Below are 12858 nucleotides of genomic sequence, written 5' to 3'. Positions count from 1 at the left end.
TGTTTGTAGTTTGCATGTCTGTCCCTCCCCCTCCCCGTGCTTGTGTGGATTTTTCTTCCGTGACCTCCGGTTTTTTTGCTCTCCACGTTTAAAAACACGCGTTTAGTAGTAGTAGGAAAGCAACTGCAATTTGTATTTTTACCAGGTAAAAGCCCACTGAGCCAAATACATAGCTCTTTTTAAGAAGCTACCTGGACATGACGAATGATGGCTCAAGGAAGTGGCCTCTCGTCACGCCATGCGCTTTAGCAGAATTCAAAAAAATGCAAAATATCCATTGCGCAAATTCTGTCTAAATCGCTGTGGCACCGGTGACCAATGAGTGCCACCGCTTTTTTCCACTCTACGCTGTGGCCCCCCACCCCCTCATCCCTCGATTACTTCAAATGCCCAGGCGCCCACGCAGGTCCGGCTCACAGCACCTATGCTGCTCCCCTCACCGTTTGCGCCCAGAACGATCGCAAACACGAACAATTTGAACATTTGAACAAAATACATTTTCATTATTTTTTGGTTGTTTGCTGTTAACCTTCGCCGGCTTATATTTTAAAATTTGGCCCCAGCATTTATTTTTGCTCAAAGTTTTTGAGTTTTACTATCCGAAATAAATTAATTTTTACCACTAACATTTGTAGTCGACTTAAACGCCGCGGCCTCGTCTCTCTCTGCGAATGATGGAGGCGCTGCTGGCTGTGTGGATGGTGGGGTTGGTGGGTCTGCACGGAACTCAGGGCTTCCCTGGTGGAGCGCCATCATCTGCCTGCACCGATATGGTTCCACAGCACGACCCCAACACACTGACCGGCACATCCTACTCCATCGTCACCAACAGCAGCACCTTCACCTCTGGCACCAAGGTTAACGGTGAGTGAATGACCCCACCACCCACCACCACCCCGACACAACTCCCTCCGCTCGTCGACTGTCCGTACGTTGAGCTTCTTTCACACCGTACGTAGCCAACCGTGCTAGTCGCAGGTGCGGATTCCTCCAGCCCGTATCAAGGACTCAGTCGACTGGACTGACCGCTCCTCATCTGCACGGCGTTCAACCACCACGGACCGCTCACTCACTCAGCTATAGAGTTGCTTGGCAAACGAGCAGACGCTACTGAGTTGTACTCTACTCAATTACGACAGGGCAGCCTCGATTTACGATTATTAGTTCGTCATTAAAGCTTTCGTGACTGCAAGGATTCATCTTCTTTGGTTCTTTCGGTAAAGTCACGTAGAATGAGAATAAAATAATAAAATAACGCAATACAATTCTCACGACGTTTCGGCCACAACACAAGTAGCCTTCTTCAGGTGAAGGAACAGAACTGTCGGGACGAAGCTCTGTCGTCCGACAGTTCTGTTCCTTCACCTGAAGAAGGCTACTTGTGTTGTGGCCGAAACGTCGTGAGAATTTTATCGTGTTATTTTATTTTATTAGTTTATTATTTTATTCTCATTCTACGTGACTCTACCGAAAGAACCAACGAAGATTAGTTCGTAAGTCAAAACGTAATAGCGTACCGTATTGGACACACGATCATTGCTATGCAATTTGTTACGGTTCAACAAAAAAGGGAAGCAGTTAAACTAATGGAGAATAAATATTGTACATTTGCATGTAACACTGTGAACAAAACTACTGTACAGTAAAAATAAACGCAAAATAAAGTAACATAACATGTACAAATTCCGTTTATTTTCACTTACCTTGAGTCCTGATGCTGGTGTGCTTGTCGGAAGGGACGCAATTAGTCACCAAAATTGCACTCACACAGACACACGGGGCGCACACACAGATGCACACACAGACACACACACAGGGCATGCACGCACACACATAAACACACACAGGATACGTACGCACACACACTCCACCGATCCCCCACTTAGCTTTAACACATTGTTGGAGAGCAGCGCCTATGAAGGCCGGCACGGCACACGAGGGGGTGAGTGGGAAGCACCACGCCCGGCCGCCTTCGTCTCCGTGGTAGAAATATTTACACACTGCACCAGGCACTCATTTGGGGCTGAGTCGACCTCGGGGAGGCCAAGGAGCGGTTCGGATTATCGCCACCGGTGTTGGCCGTGAGCGGAAATCGAACTCGGGTCACCGGATTCATAGCGCAGCGCGCTAACCAATGCGCCACCGCAACCCATACACACACCGCCCTCTCTCTCACACACACACACACACTTTCACACACACACGCTCTCTCTCACACACACACTTTCACATACGCACAAACACTCCCAGCGCAAGATTGACCCATGACATCTCGCGCAGGATCGCTCCGCCGAACAAAATTGTTCCCGTGGATCAGTTTGCAAGTGCGAGTTCGCGTTTTAAGTCAACGTCAAAATAAATATATTTCATGGAAGCTAGTTCGTACGTCGGGTGTTCGTAAATGCTCTTAAGTTGAGGACTGTCTGTGTTTCGTACATTTCCTTTGGACATGGGGGATGGTTGATATGCACTGTATCGACATTTGGTGCCAGGACTGTTGAATTTCAATACCGCAGTGCTCTGTGTGTTATCCCCCCCGACGACCCATTTGGGAGATCCAAAGTTGTGACGGACGGACTTTTGCAAATGATCATGAACAAAGAAATGGCGGAGTTCTGATAGAACCTCGCGCTGAGAAAAATGTCTGCGTGGAGTCTCCAGTGGCTAAGCCGACTTGTCCCCTAGAGCCCGGTCCGTCTCCAATTCAAGAGAGCGCTGGGCTTAAAATCGCGGGGAATTTAAAACGAACCGGATTGTCCACTTTTACTGTGGAGTCATCCCAGCCACAGCTCGTGTCACGAAAGGGGCGAGAAGCGCGACAGCCGAGCTAAGGTGGTGGGGGGGCTGCGAGCGTCTCACAAATTGTCGCCTCCTTGTGTCTGTCCGCAGTCACCATCGTGGGCACCTTCAAGGGCTACTTCCTGCAAGCGCGAATACCCAACACCACGACCATCGTGGGCACATGGGACACCCCACCTGCAGACAACATCTTCGTGCCGGTGACTCATCCCTTGGTTGACATCATCCTCATGAATTTCGATTTAAAGCTTTCGTGACTGCAAGGATTCATCTTCTTTGGTTCTTTCGGTAAAGTCACGTAGAATGATAATAAAATAATAAATTGATAAAATAAAATAACACAATAATATTCTCACGACGTTTCGGCCACAACACAAGCAGCCTTCATCAGGTGAAGGGACGAGACTGTCTGGAGGACAGCGCTGGAGAGACTTTACCGAAAGAACCAAAGAAGATCATCCTCATAATCACGATCCATGGGCAGATAGCCCGGAGGTGTCCACTGCACATCTCGTCATGTTTCCACTTGCCTCTGTCTTGCGCAACTTGCTCAAGTAGTAGCCACATCTTGCTAGCACCAATCTCTTATGTCGTCGTCAAGCCATTGTCTGAGGTCTTTCTCTCGTTCTTGTTCCTTTCATATTTCTGAACAACACTTTTAATTTCCATCCTACATGTTGTGTGCCCACAGTGCCAGTTTCCTTCTCATCACCGCCTACGTTAGTCACTCTTTGGGTCCTGCCATCACTCCTTTTGGTTCTTGATCCTCACTCTTGGCGGATGTCGTTTAATCTGCCACCACCCGACACAGCCAATTAGTGAGGTTTGTCAAGTATCAAAACATGGCAATTCGTAACGAAATGAATAGAATGTGGTGGGTGGTTAATGCGCGGGTTCGGGATGTTTCAGGCTGGACAATGGCCCTTTCTAAGCACGCAAAGCCCCTTTAACTCAAGGCGAGGTAAGGGACGGGGGATAAACACGGCTGGGGCACGTGGTCATCCTGTGCACGTTTCCATCATTGCCAACCCGGTCTGGGCTGTACAACAGCCAACAAAGGGCTCCATAGGCTCATTGGGTTCATTCCAGCTTCAATAACAATGTCCATTGTCGTTTTGTTTCTGTGTCTCGCAGTGCAATTCCGTGCCAAAGGCCGCGGTGACGCACTCCACCAGCACGTCCAAGACGAACCTGAGCTTGTTTTGGATCCCGCCGACTACAAACCCTCCCAGCTCCGTAGTGTTTGTGTGAGTTCACCGTCACAGGGCACTCTTACGCACACAGCCCACTGGATTATTATGGATATTAGTACTAATTACACGCCACAGTGGCTACGAGATGTTAACTACCTTCGCCTGGTATACAGGAAGCTGTGGGTTCGATCCCGACCCCGACGCCTATATATTTGGAGTGTGCATGTCTCTCTCAATGTGGTCAGGTGGATTTTTCTCCGGGTCCTCCAGTTTTTCCCTCCACATTTAGAATGGCCACATATTTAGAGTATTTGGCTGCTATTAATTTCCACATCAGCCACTTCGATGAGGTATCATTTGTGGCCAGATCGCTTCTGCAAAATATCCATATAGCTCAATGGGTCTTATACCAGGTAAATAAAAATATGATTGGTATAAGGAATGCCTAGAGAACCCTATGAAGGGATACGGTGAGTCCGCGCTTAATGCGTGACGGTGTTCACACTACAACGCGTTTTCGCTATAACACGGTTCTTCCGTTAGGGAACGTTTATGTTGCCGTTATGTGATGTTATAACGCGGAACGTGCCCCATTATAACGCGGAACGTGCCTGGTACAACGCGGAGACCGGTAGGGAAGACAAAAGGAGATTGGTGGAGAGGCCTTTAAGGTTCCAGAAAGGACAGAGAAGAGGACAAAAGGAGCGGGTAGAAGGGGTTCGGTGTGGTGCATTGTAACGGAGCAATTCCCTGAAGCGTTTTGGAATGTGTTGAGGTGACAGAGTTCACGTTCAAAGGCTTACCTTGGACTGCAACTCCCTTACTTTAATATTACTCCGCTTGTCTACCTGGGAGAGTCTCGCCAAATCTCAAGACCCTTTTCTCAGGAGGGTCCTGTCAAAGTTTCGCATCTAGGGGGTAAGATCCTGCTCTACGTCATCTCCACCGAGTAATCTCCGGTTATTTGGTTTTAAATATCGGCGTTTTTTGGCCACTAAGCGGTTGCATTGTCCTTAGATGGACGTCCTCTCCCCAAGAACATTGGGGATTGGTTCCACGCGACGACTTTTGTTTATGATTCCACATCGGCGACTCCATGGAGGTGTAGCCGGTCCTCGTTACTTGGGGGACAGGTCGGCTAAATAGACAACAAAGATCAGAGAGTTCTGAGACGATGACGAGAAGACACTCTGCGTTGTGTTCTGAGAAGTGGGAGACTCCACAAGAAATGAGCACCAGAGGTTATTTCAGAGCGTTCTTCTGAGGGGCGTTTGCGTGCCAGCCACCATGACCAGACACGCCCCCTATCACCCTCCACGTCACGAAACACCTCAGCTCAGTCCCTCAGGAAAGTCCGCCCCATACTCTGAATAGTCGACACACTGCTGGGCATGGCCTGCTGTGCACGTGAGGCTTGGGGTCCCTAAAGTGAGGGAAAAAAGTATTTGATCCCCTGCTGATTTTGTACGTTTGCCCACTGACAAAGAAATGATCAGTCTATAATTTTAATGGTAGGTTTATTTGAACAGTGTGAGACAGAATAACAACAAAAAAATCCAGAAAAATACATGTCAAAGATCTTATAAATTGATTTGCATTTTAATGAGGGAAATAAGTATTTGACCCCCTCTCAATCAGAAAGATTTCTGGCTCCCAGGTGTCTTTTATACAGGTAACGAGCTGAAATTAGGAGCACACTCTTAAAGGGAGTGCTCCTAATCTCAGCTTGTTACCTGTATAAAAGACTCCTGTCCACAGAAGCAATCAATCAATCAGATTCCAAACTCTCCACCATGGCCAAGACCAAAGAGCTCTCCAAGGATGTCAGGGACAAGATTGTAGACCTACACAAGGCTGGAATGGGCTACAAGACCATTGCCAAGCAGCTTGGTGAGAAGGTGACAACAGTTGGTGCGATTATTCGCAAATGGAAGAAACACAAAAGAACTGTCAATCTCCCTCGACCTGGGACTCCATGCAAGATCTCACCTCGTGGAGTTGCAATGATCATGAGAACGGTGAGGAATCAGCCCAGAACTACACGGGAGGATCTTGTGAATGATCTCAAGGCAGCTGGGACCATAGTCACCAAGATAACAATTGGTAACACACTACACCGTGAAGGACTGAAATCCTGCAGCACCCGCAAGGTCCTCCTGCTCAAGAAAGCACATATACATGCCCGTCTGAAGTTTGCCAATGAACATCTGAATGATTCAGAAGACAACTGGGTGAAAGTGTTGTGGTCAAATGAAACCAAAATGGAGCTCTTTGGCATCAACTCAACTCGCCGTGTTTGGAGGAGGAGGAGGAATGCTGCCTATGACCCCAAGAACACCATCCCCACCGTCATACATGGAGGTGGAAACATTATGCTTTGGGGGTGTTTTTCTGCTAAGGGGACAGGACAACTTCACCGCATCAAAGGGACGATGGACGGGGCCATGTACCGTCAAATCTTGGGTGAGAACCTCCTTCCCTCAGCCAGGGCATTGAAAATGGGTCGTGGATGGGTATTCCAGCATGACAATGACCCAAAACACACGGCCAAGGCAACAAAGGAGTGGCTCAAGAAGAAGCACATTAAGGTCCTGGAGAGGCCTAGCCAGTCTCCAGACCTTTATCCCATAGAAAATCTGTGGAGGGAGCTGAAGGTTCGAGTTGCCAAACGTCAGCCTCGAAACCTTAATTACTCGAAGATCTGCAAAGAGGAGTGGGACAAAATCCCTTCTGAGATGTGTGCAAACCTGGTGGCCAACTTCAAGAAACGTCTGACCTCTGTGATTGCCAACAAGGGTTTTGCCACCAAGTACTAAGTCATGTTTTGCAGATGGGTCAAATACTTATTTCCCTCATTAAAATGCAAATCAATTTATAAAATTTTTGACATGCGTTTTTCTGGATTTTTTTGTTGTTATTCTGTCTCTCACTGTTCAAATAAACGTACCATTAAAAATATAGACTGATCATTTCTTTGTCAGTGGGCAAATGTAGACAATCAGCAGGGGTACAAATACTTTTTTCCCTCACTGTATCTCTGATCATCACCGTCACTTATACTAAAAAAACAGCTGACTCTCTGTAGCAATCACAGCAACACATAGCAGCAGTGCACAATTGTACGTAAGATTCATCACGTGTAAGCTCACACTGGCGACTCTGTGGAGGCGACGCCTCAAGTTGTTACACGCTTGACCTGTGTGTCCACCCCACAGAGCGACCGTGGTCAAGACGGAACCCGAATGGCAAATGAACGTGCAGTCGTTAAAGGTCAATGCCTCAGGTGAGTTCACGAGTGCAGTGGTGGTCCACCCACAAGTGGCTGGGATTGATTTCCCACTCGGGTGCCTTTCCGTGTGTTGGTCTGTAACTTCCCCCCTCATCTGCATGGGTTTCCTCTGAGTGCTCCGTTTTCTTCCAATGTGACTGGTATTGGTCAAGCATCTCAATGTGGACAGAAAATTACCTGCAACATGTCCCGCTCCTGAAACACAAACATCACCCATATAGCCTTCGACTGGTCGGGTAAGTGTTGTTAGCGAGTAGCAACAACTCTGAAGGCCGGTACCGTGGCACACAAGGGAGTGGGTGGCCAGAACCACGCCTGGTCGCTTTTGTTTCCCTAGCCGCAATGTTTCACACAACACCAGGTACTCATTTGAGGGTGAGTCGACCTAGGGGAGGCACAGGAACAGTTCAGATAATTGTCACCGGTGTTGATGGGCATGAGCAGGAAACAAACGCGGGTCGCCAGGTTCGCAGCGCATCACGCTAACTGCCAAATACCGCTTCCCCAACTCATAAACTACCGTGACAGGCAGCGCCTACCTTCACACGAGCCTTGTGAAGTATGGCGCAACCACCAAATTAACTCCATTATATTAACGATCGCATGGCAACCGCCTTTGGGTGGCCCTCGTGACCTCTGGAAATCACCCAGAGACCTGCTCCATGCCGGCAGCGCCCAGTCACAATGATCCACCGGCGCCATCGAAGCCCACAAACCTCCTTCCGCACGTACGTCAGCGACAAAACCTCGTGCTCACGCGTGTGCGAGGGCCCAGAGAAACCCCAACATGTGTATCCAGGGGACAACACTCTGTCTCATACAGATGGGCCAGATAGGTAATACTACAGTCCGCACCTTGCTGTGCCACCTTCTCCTGGTGAGCCAAGGATATGGGGGCACCTCCTCGACATCCATGTGGAGGGAGTTTTACAATGTTTGTGTGTGACACCTGAACCTCCGATAAGCATGGTTGGCTATGTACGGTGCGAAAGAAGCTCAACATACATACGTGGTCCACCAACTCTCGTTGACTCCACAGCGCTGGATCGCAGGCATGCATAGCCACAATACCAGGCCTTGCAAGTCGTGGATAAGGCTTAACATGCAAAAACTCTCTATTTTGTGTGAGAGGAGCGATGACAATATTTACAAAAAATCTCATTCCCTTGTGTGTGCTGCAGGTTATGTAGCCACAACCAAGCCACCAGCTAAGACCACAACCAAGCAACCAGCTAAGACCTCAACCAAGCCACCAGCTAATTCCACAATCAATCCAACAACTAAGACCTCAACCAAGCCACCAGCTAAGACCTCAATCAAGCCACAGGCTAATTCCACAATCAATCCAACAACTAAGACCTCAACCAAGCCACCAGCTAATTCCACAACCAAGCCAACAACTAAGACCACAACCAAGCCAGGCAACTCTGCCGGGCGTGCGGCCCTCGCCATGTCTGGGCTCTCCCTGGGCGCGCTGCTCGTCGTCGTCACAGCCGTGTGCTGTCGTTGATTCCACCGGCGAAGTCACGGAGTTCCTTGAGTGCGTGCAATGGTCCGGAGTGGTGATGAAATGTTGGTGGGGTGGTGGGGGGGGGCAGTGGGCCGGGTTTCTAAAGTGAAACCATTCCACCAATTCCGTCCATTTGTGGGTTCTGAGGGAAGGTGTTGTCTGGGTTACATCTAAATCATTAAATAATATTCTAAAATTAATCATTGTCATCGTCGTCATTGTCTATGGCAGTTGTTCTCAACCTTATGTTGCTGCTACTGTTACCCTACTCGTTGAATTTTGTCTCAACTGAGCACTTTGCCCGACCCAATACGGTTCTAAGATATAAATGTATGAATAATGAGCGTAAATATTTTAATCATTTGTCCATTTCGTGATGTATCTTTAAGTAGCTAGTAACTGCAAAGCAAGACTTAATTTTAGATTTAAAGCTTTCGTGACTGCTAGGATCCATACTCTTTGGTTCTATTGGGTAAAGTCACGTAGGTGAAAATAAAATAACAAAAAATCACGACGTTTTAGCCACAACACAAGCGGCCTTCATCAGGTAAAGGGACGACACTGTCTGGAGGACAGCGCTGGAGTAAGAGAAGCCATGCTTAGATCACGACCTTTAAGCTGTGTGAGAAGAAAACCACAAAGCGCCTTGACAAAGGAATTAGCATATAATTTAGCATTGAAATGGCTCATTGAAATAGCTAAGTTAAAGTATACACATCCGCAGAGGTACCCCTTGACAAAGGAATTAGCATAGAATTTAGCATTGAAATAGCTGAGTGATTAGCTTGTAACTGGTCACAGAAATAGCTATGTTAAAGTCAGAGCATATACATTCACCGAGGCACCTAGTACTCATCAAACAGGAGAATTTAGCGAAACACAACCACGCTCAGACAGCGGACCTTTAAACTGTGTGCGAGCAAACAAGGTGTTCTGACAAAGAAATTAGCATAAAAATTAGCATTTGATTGGCGGATTTTAGGAAATAGGTGGTGTACGTGCCGGTGGACTTGCCGTTTGGTGCGGGGGGAGGGGGAAGGGGGGGGGAGAGGGAGTTTACCTATTGATGGTGTGAAAAGGGAATTTATAAGAGCTGCGAAAGTTTGGGGTACCACTACTTGAAAAAATATACTGTACCATTGAAATTAGTTTAATGTTTAGTTCGATTTAGAACATCTTTCCAATGGTTGCTTAATTTGAAACCATCCTCTCGGTTGAAATTGTGTCTGTGTTTGTAGATCTGAATTACTTCATGAACAAATCTCTGATAAAAGCCCATGGGTTTGCAAAGAACCTTGGTATCGGAGAAAATTATATCGTGATCCCCCACAGCGTTGTAACAGTGATCAACCACGGTAGAAGAATTCGCTTTGCCGTGTTTCAAATCTGATTTGTGCTCGCGAATTCGGTCAGAGACATGTCGCTTTGTCTCCCCGATATAGCAATCACCGCAGGTACAACTCAATTTGTAAACCCCGGGGTACTGTAAATCAGGAATGACATCCTTCACAGATGGGATCAGATCACGAATTTTGTGTACTGTATTGAACCGGACCTGGATCTTGTGTTTGTTTAGAATTTTGGAAATCTTTTTAGTAACGCCTGCTATATATGGAAGTGTGATGGTTTTGACCGGAGTATCAAGTGGTTGTTTCTGTATGGAGGGAGAAACAGCTTGGCGGATGGTACGGTCAGAGTAACCATTCCTTTTGAGGGCCAGGTGTACATGTTTTAATTCACTGGTCAGGTGGTGTTGGTCCGAAATGCAATGAGCCCTATGGTATAAAGTTTTTATGAGAGAATTCTTTTGGGCTGGGTGGTGGTGGGAATCAGGTTTCAAGTAGGAATCTGTGTGGGTGGGTTTCCTGTAGACAGAATGCCCCAATGAGCCATCAGGTCTCCTCTCAAACAGAACATCTAAGAATGGTAGCTTGCCATCTTTCGCCACTTCCATGGTGAATTTGATGGCGGGATGTCTGGAATTGATGTGGTGTAGGAAAAGGTTCAGAGCTGGGAGGCCATGTGGCCAAAGGACGAAAGTGTCATCCACATATCTCTTCCACAGGGAAGGTCTGAGGGTGGAAGTCTGGATGGCGTCTGATTCAAATTTCTCCATGAAAATATTGGCTATCACTGGTGATAAGGGGGATCCCATGGGGGTACCCTCATTTTGTTTGTAGAAGGAGCCATTCCAAGTAAAGTAGGTATTGTTGAGGCAGTGCCTAACCAGTGCAGGTGTGTCGGGGTCTAGTCCATGTTGGACCAAATTTTCAATTATTTCAATGGTATCAGGTACTGGGACCTTGGTGAACAAAGAGACCACATCGAAGCTTACAAGGATATCGTCAGGGGACAGTACAACATCTCTGACCATAGAGACCAATTGGGCTGAGTTAAGTACTGCTGAGGCGGTCTTGCCAGTGAAAGGCAGTGAGGTATCTGACAGAAAACGGGCTAGTCTATAGGTAGGGGAGTTGATCGTGGATATGATGGGTCGAAGTGGGGTGCCTTCTTTATGAATCTTGGGAATACCATAGAATCCAGGGGTCTTGCAGCAGAAGGTTATAGGGAGGGACGTTTAGTTGGGTCGATTAGGGAGGTCGAACTTGTGATGATCTTGTTGGTTTTTATCGCTAGGCTATTAGTAGGGTCATTTTTTTTTTATTTCGAGTAACTTCCATCGTTGAGCATATTCTGGATTTTGTTGTTGTATGAATCTTTATCCATAATAACAGTAGCGTTGCCTTTATCGGCTGAGAGGATGACTATATCACTTCTGTTTTTTTTTAATTCGCGAGTTCAGAGCGTTCATTTTCGTTGATGTTACTAATGGGTTTTCTAGCGTTCTTAAGAATAGTGGCTATTTCAGCTCTCGCAACGTCTGTTTGGATGTGTCCTACGCCTTTGAGAGCTACATCGACCTGAGAGATGATATCATCTATTGGTATGTGTTTTGGGGTGACAGCAAAATTTAGTCCCCTAGCCAGGACTTTTTTCAGATTGTCCGAAATCGGGGTGCTACTCTGATTAATGACGATTTTGTTAAGATCTAGTTTTGTTATATGTGGAACTGGGTTCTTCTTTGATAGGTGGTTGAATTTAGAAATCAGGTTAGCTTTACATTTGACTGACAGTGACTCAGCAGAAGAAGCAGACATGTTGTCTACGTGATTCCAATCAGAAGGTGAAATTTTTTGTGTTAACATTAAATGAATTCTAGATTTAAAGCTTTCGTGACTGCTAGGATCCATACTCTTTGGTTCTATTGGGTAAAGTCACGTAGGTGAAAATAAAATAACAAAAAATCACGACGTTTCGGCCACAACACAAGCGGCCTTCATCAGGTGAAGGGACGAGACTGTCTGGAGGACAGCGCTGGAGTGGAAGAAGCCACGCTTAGATCACGACCTTTAAGCTGTGTGAGAAGAAAAAGACCACGGGCCTTGACAAAGGAATTAGCATATAATTTAGCATTGAAATGGCTCATTGAAATAGCTAAGTTAAAGTATACACATCCGCAGAGGTACCCCTGACAAAGGAATTGGCAACGAATTTAGCATTGAAATAGCTGAGTGATTAGCTTGTAACTGGTCACAGAAATAGCTATGTTAAAGTTAGAGCATATACATTCACCGAGGCACCTAGTACTCATCAAACGGGAGAATTTAGCGAAACACAACCACGATCAGACATTGGACCTGTGTGCGAGCAAACAAGGTGCTCTGACAAAGAAATTAGCATAAAAATTAGCATTTGATTGGCAGATTTTAGGAAAGAGGTGGTGTACGTGCCGGTGGACTTGCAGTTTGGCGTGGGGGGGGGGGGGGGGAAGGGGGGGGAGAGGGAGTTTACCTATTGATGGTGTGAAAAGGGAATTTATAAGAGCTGCGAAAGTTTGGGGTACCACTACTTGAAAAAAATATACTGTACCATTGAAATTAGTTTAATGTTTAGTTCGATTTAGAACATCTTTCCAATGGTTGCTTAATTTGAAACCATCCTCTCGGTTGAAATTGTGTCTGTGTTTGTAGATCTGAATTACTTCATGAACAAATCTCTGATAAAAG

At 46.7% G+C, this 12858-nt stretch overlaps 1 protein-coding gene across 1 annotated transcript; it reads left to right on the top strand.

Annotated features, from left to right (window-relative positions):
* The first annotated feature begins 388 nt into the window (after positions 1 to 388).
* LOC116956830 (putative defense protein 3) lies at positions 389 to 8949 on the top strand. The gene is made up of 5 exons (XM_032978683.2): positions 389 to 864; positions 2890 to 2999; positions 3934 to 4046; positions 7208 to 7275; positions 8463 to 8949. Exons 1-5 carry the CDS (start codon positions 672 to 674, stop codon positions 8789 to 8791), a joined length of 813 nt encoding a protein of 270 aa, XP_032834574.2. The 5' UTR covers positions 389 to 671; the 3' UTR covers positions 8792 to 8949.
* Positions 8950 to 12858: the final 3909 nt, after the last annotated feature.

This window comes from Petromyzon marinus, unplaced genomic scaffold (assembly GCF_048934315.1).
Source record: "Petromyzon marinus isolate PM22_M1 ecotype Great Lakes invasive population unplaced genomic scaffold, UKy_Petmar_22M1.pri1.0 PM_Scaffold_5, whole genome shotgun sequence".
Lineage (NCBI taxonomy): Eukaryota > Metazoa > Chordata > Hyperoartia > Petromyzontiformes > Petromyzontidae > Petromyzon > Petromyzon marinus.
This window is presented reverse-complemented; position numbering and strand designations above follow the sequence as displayed.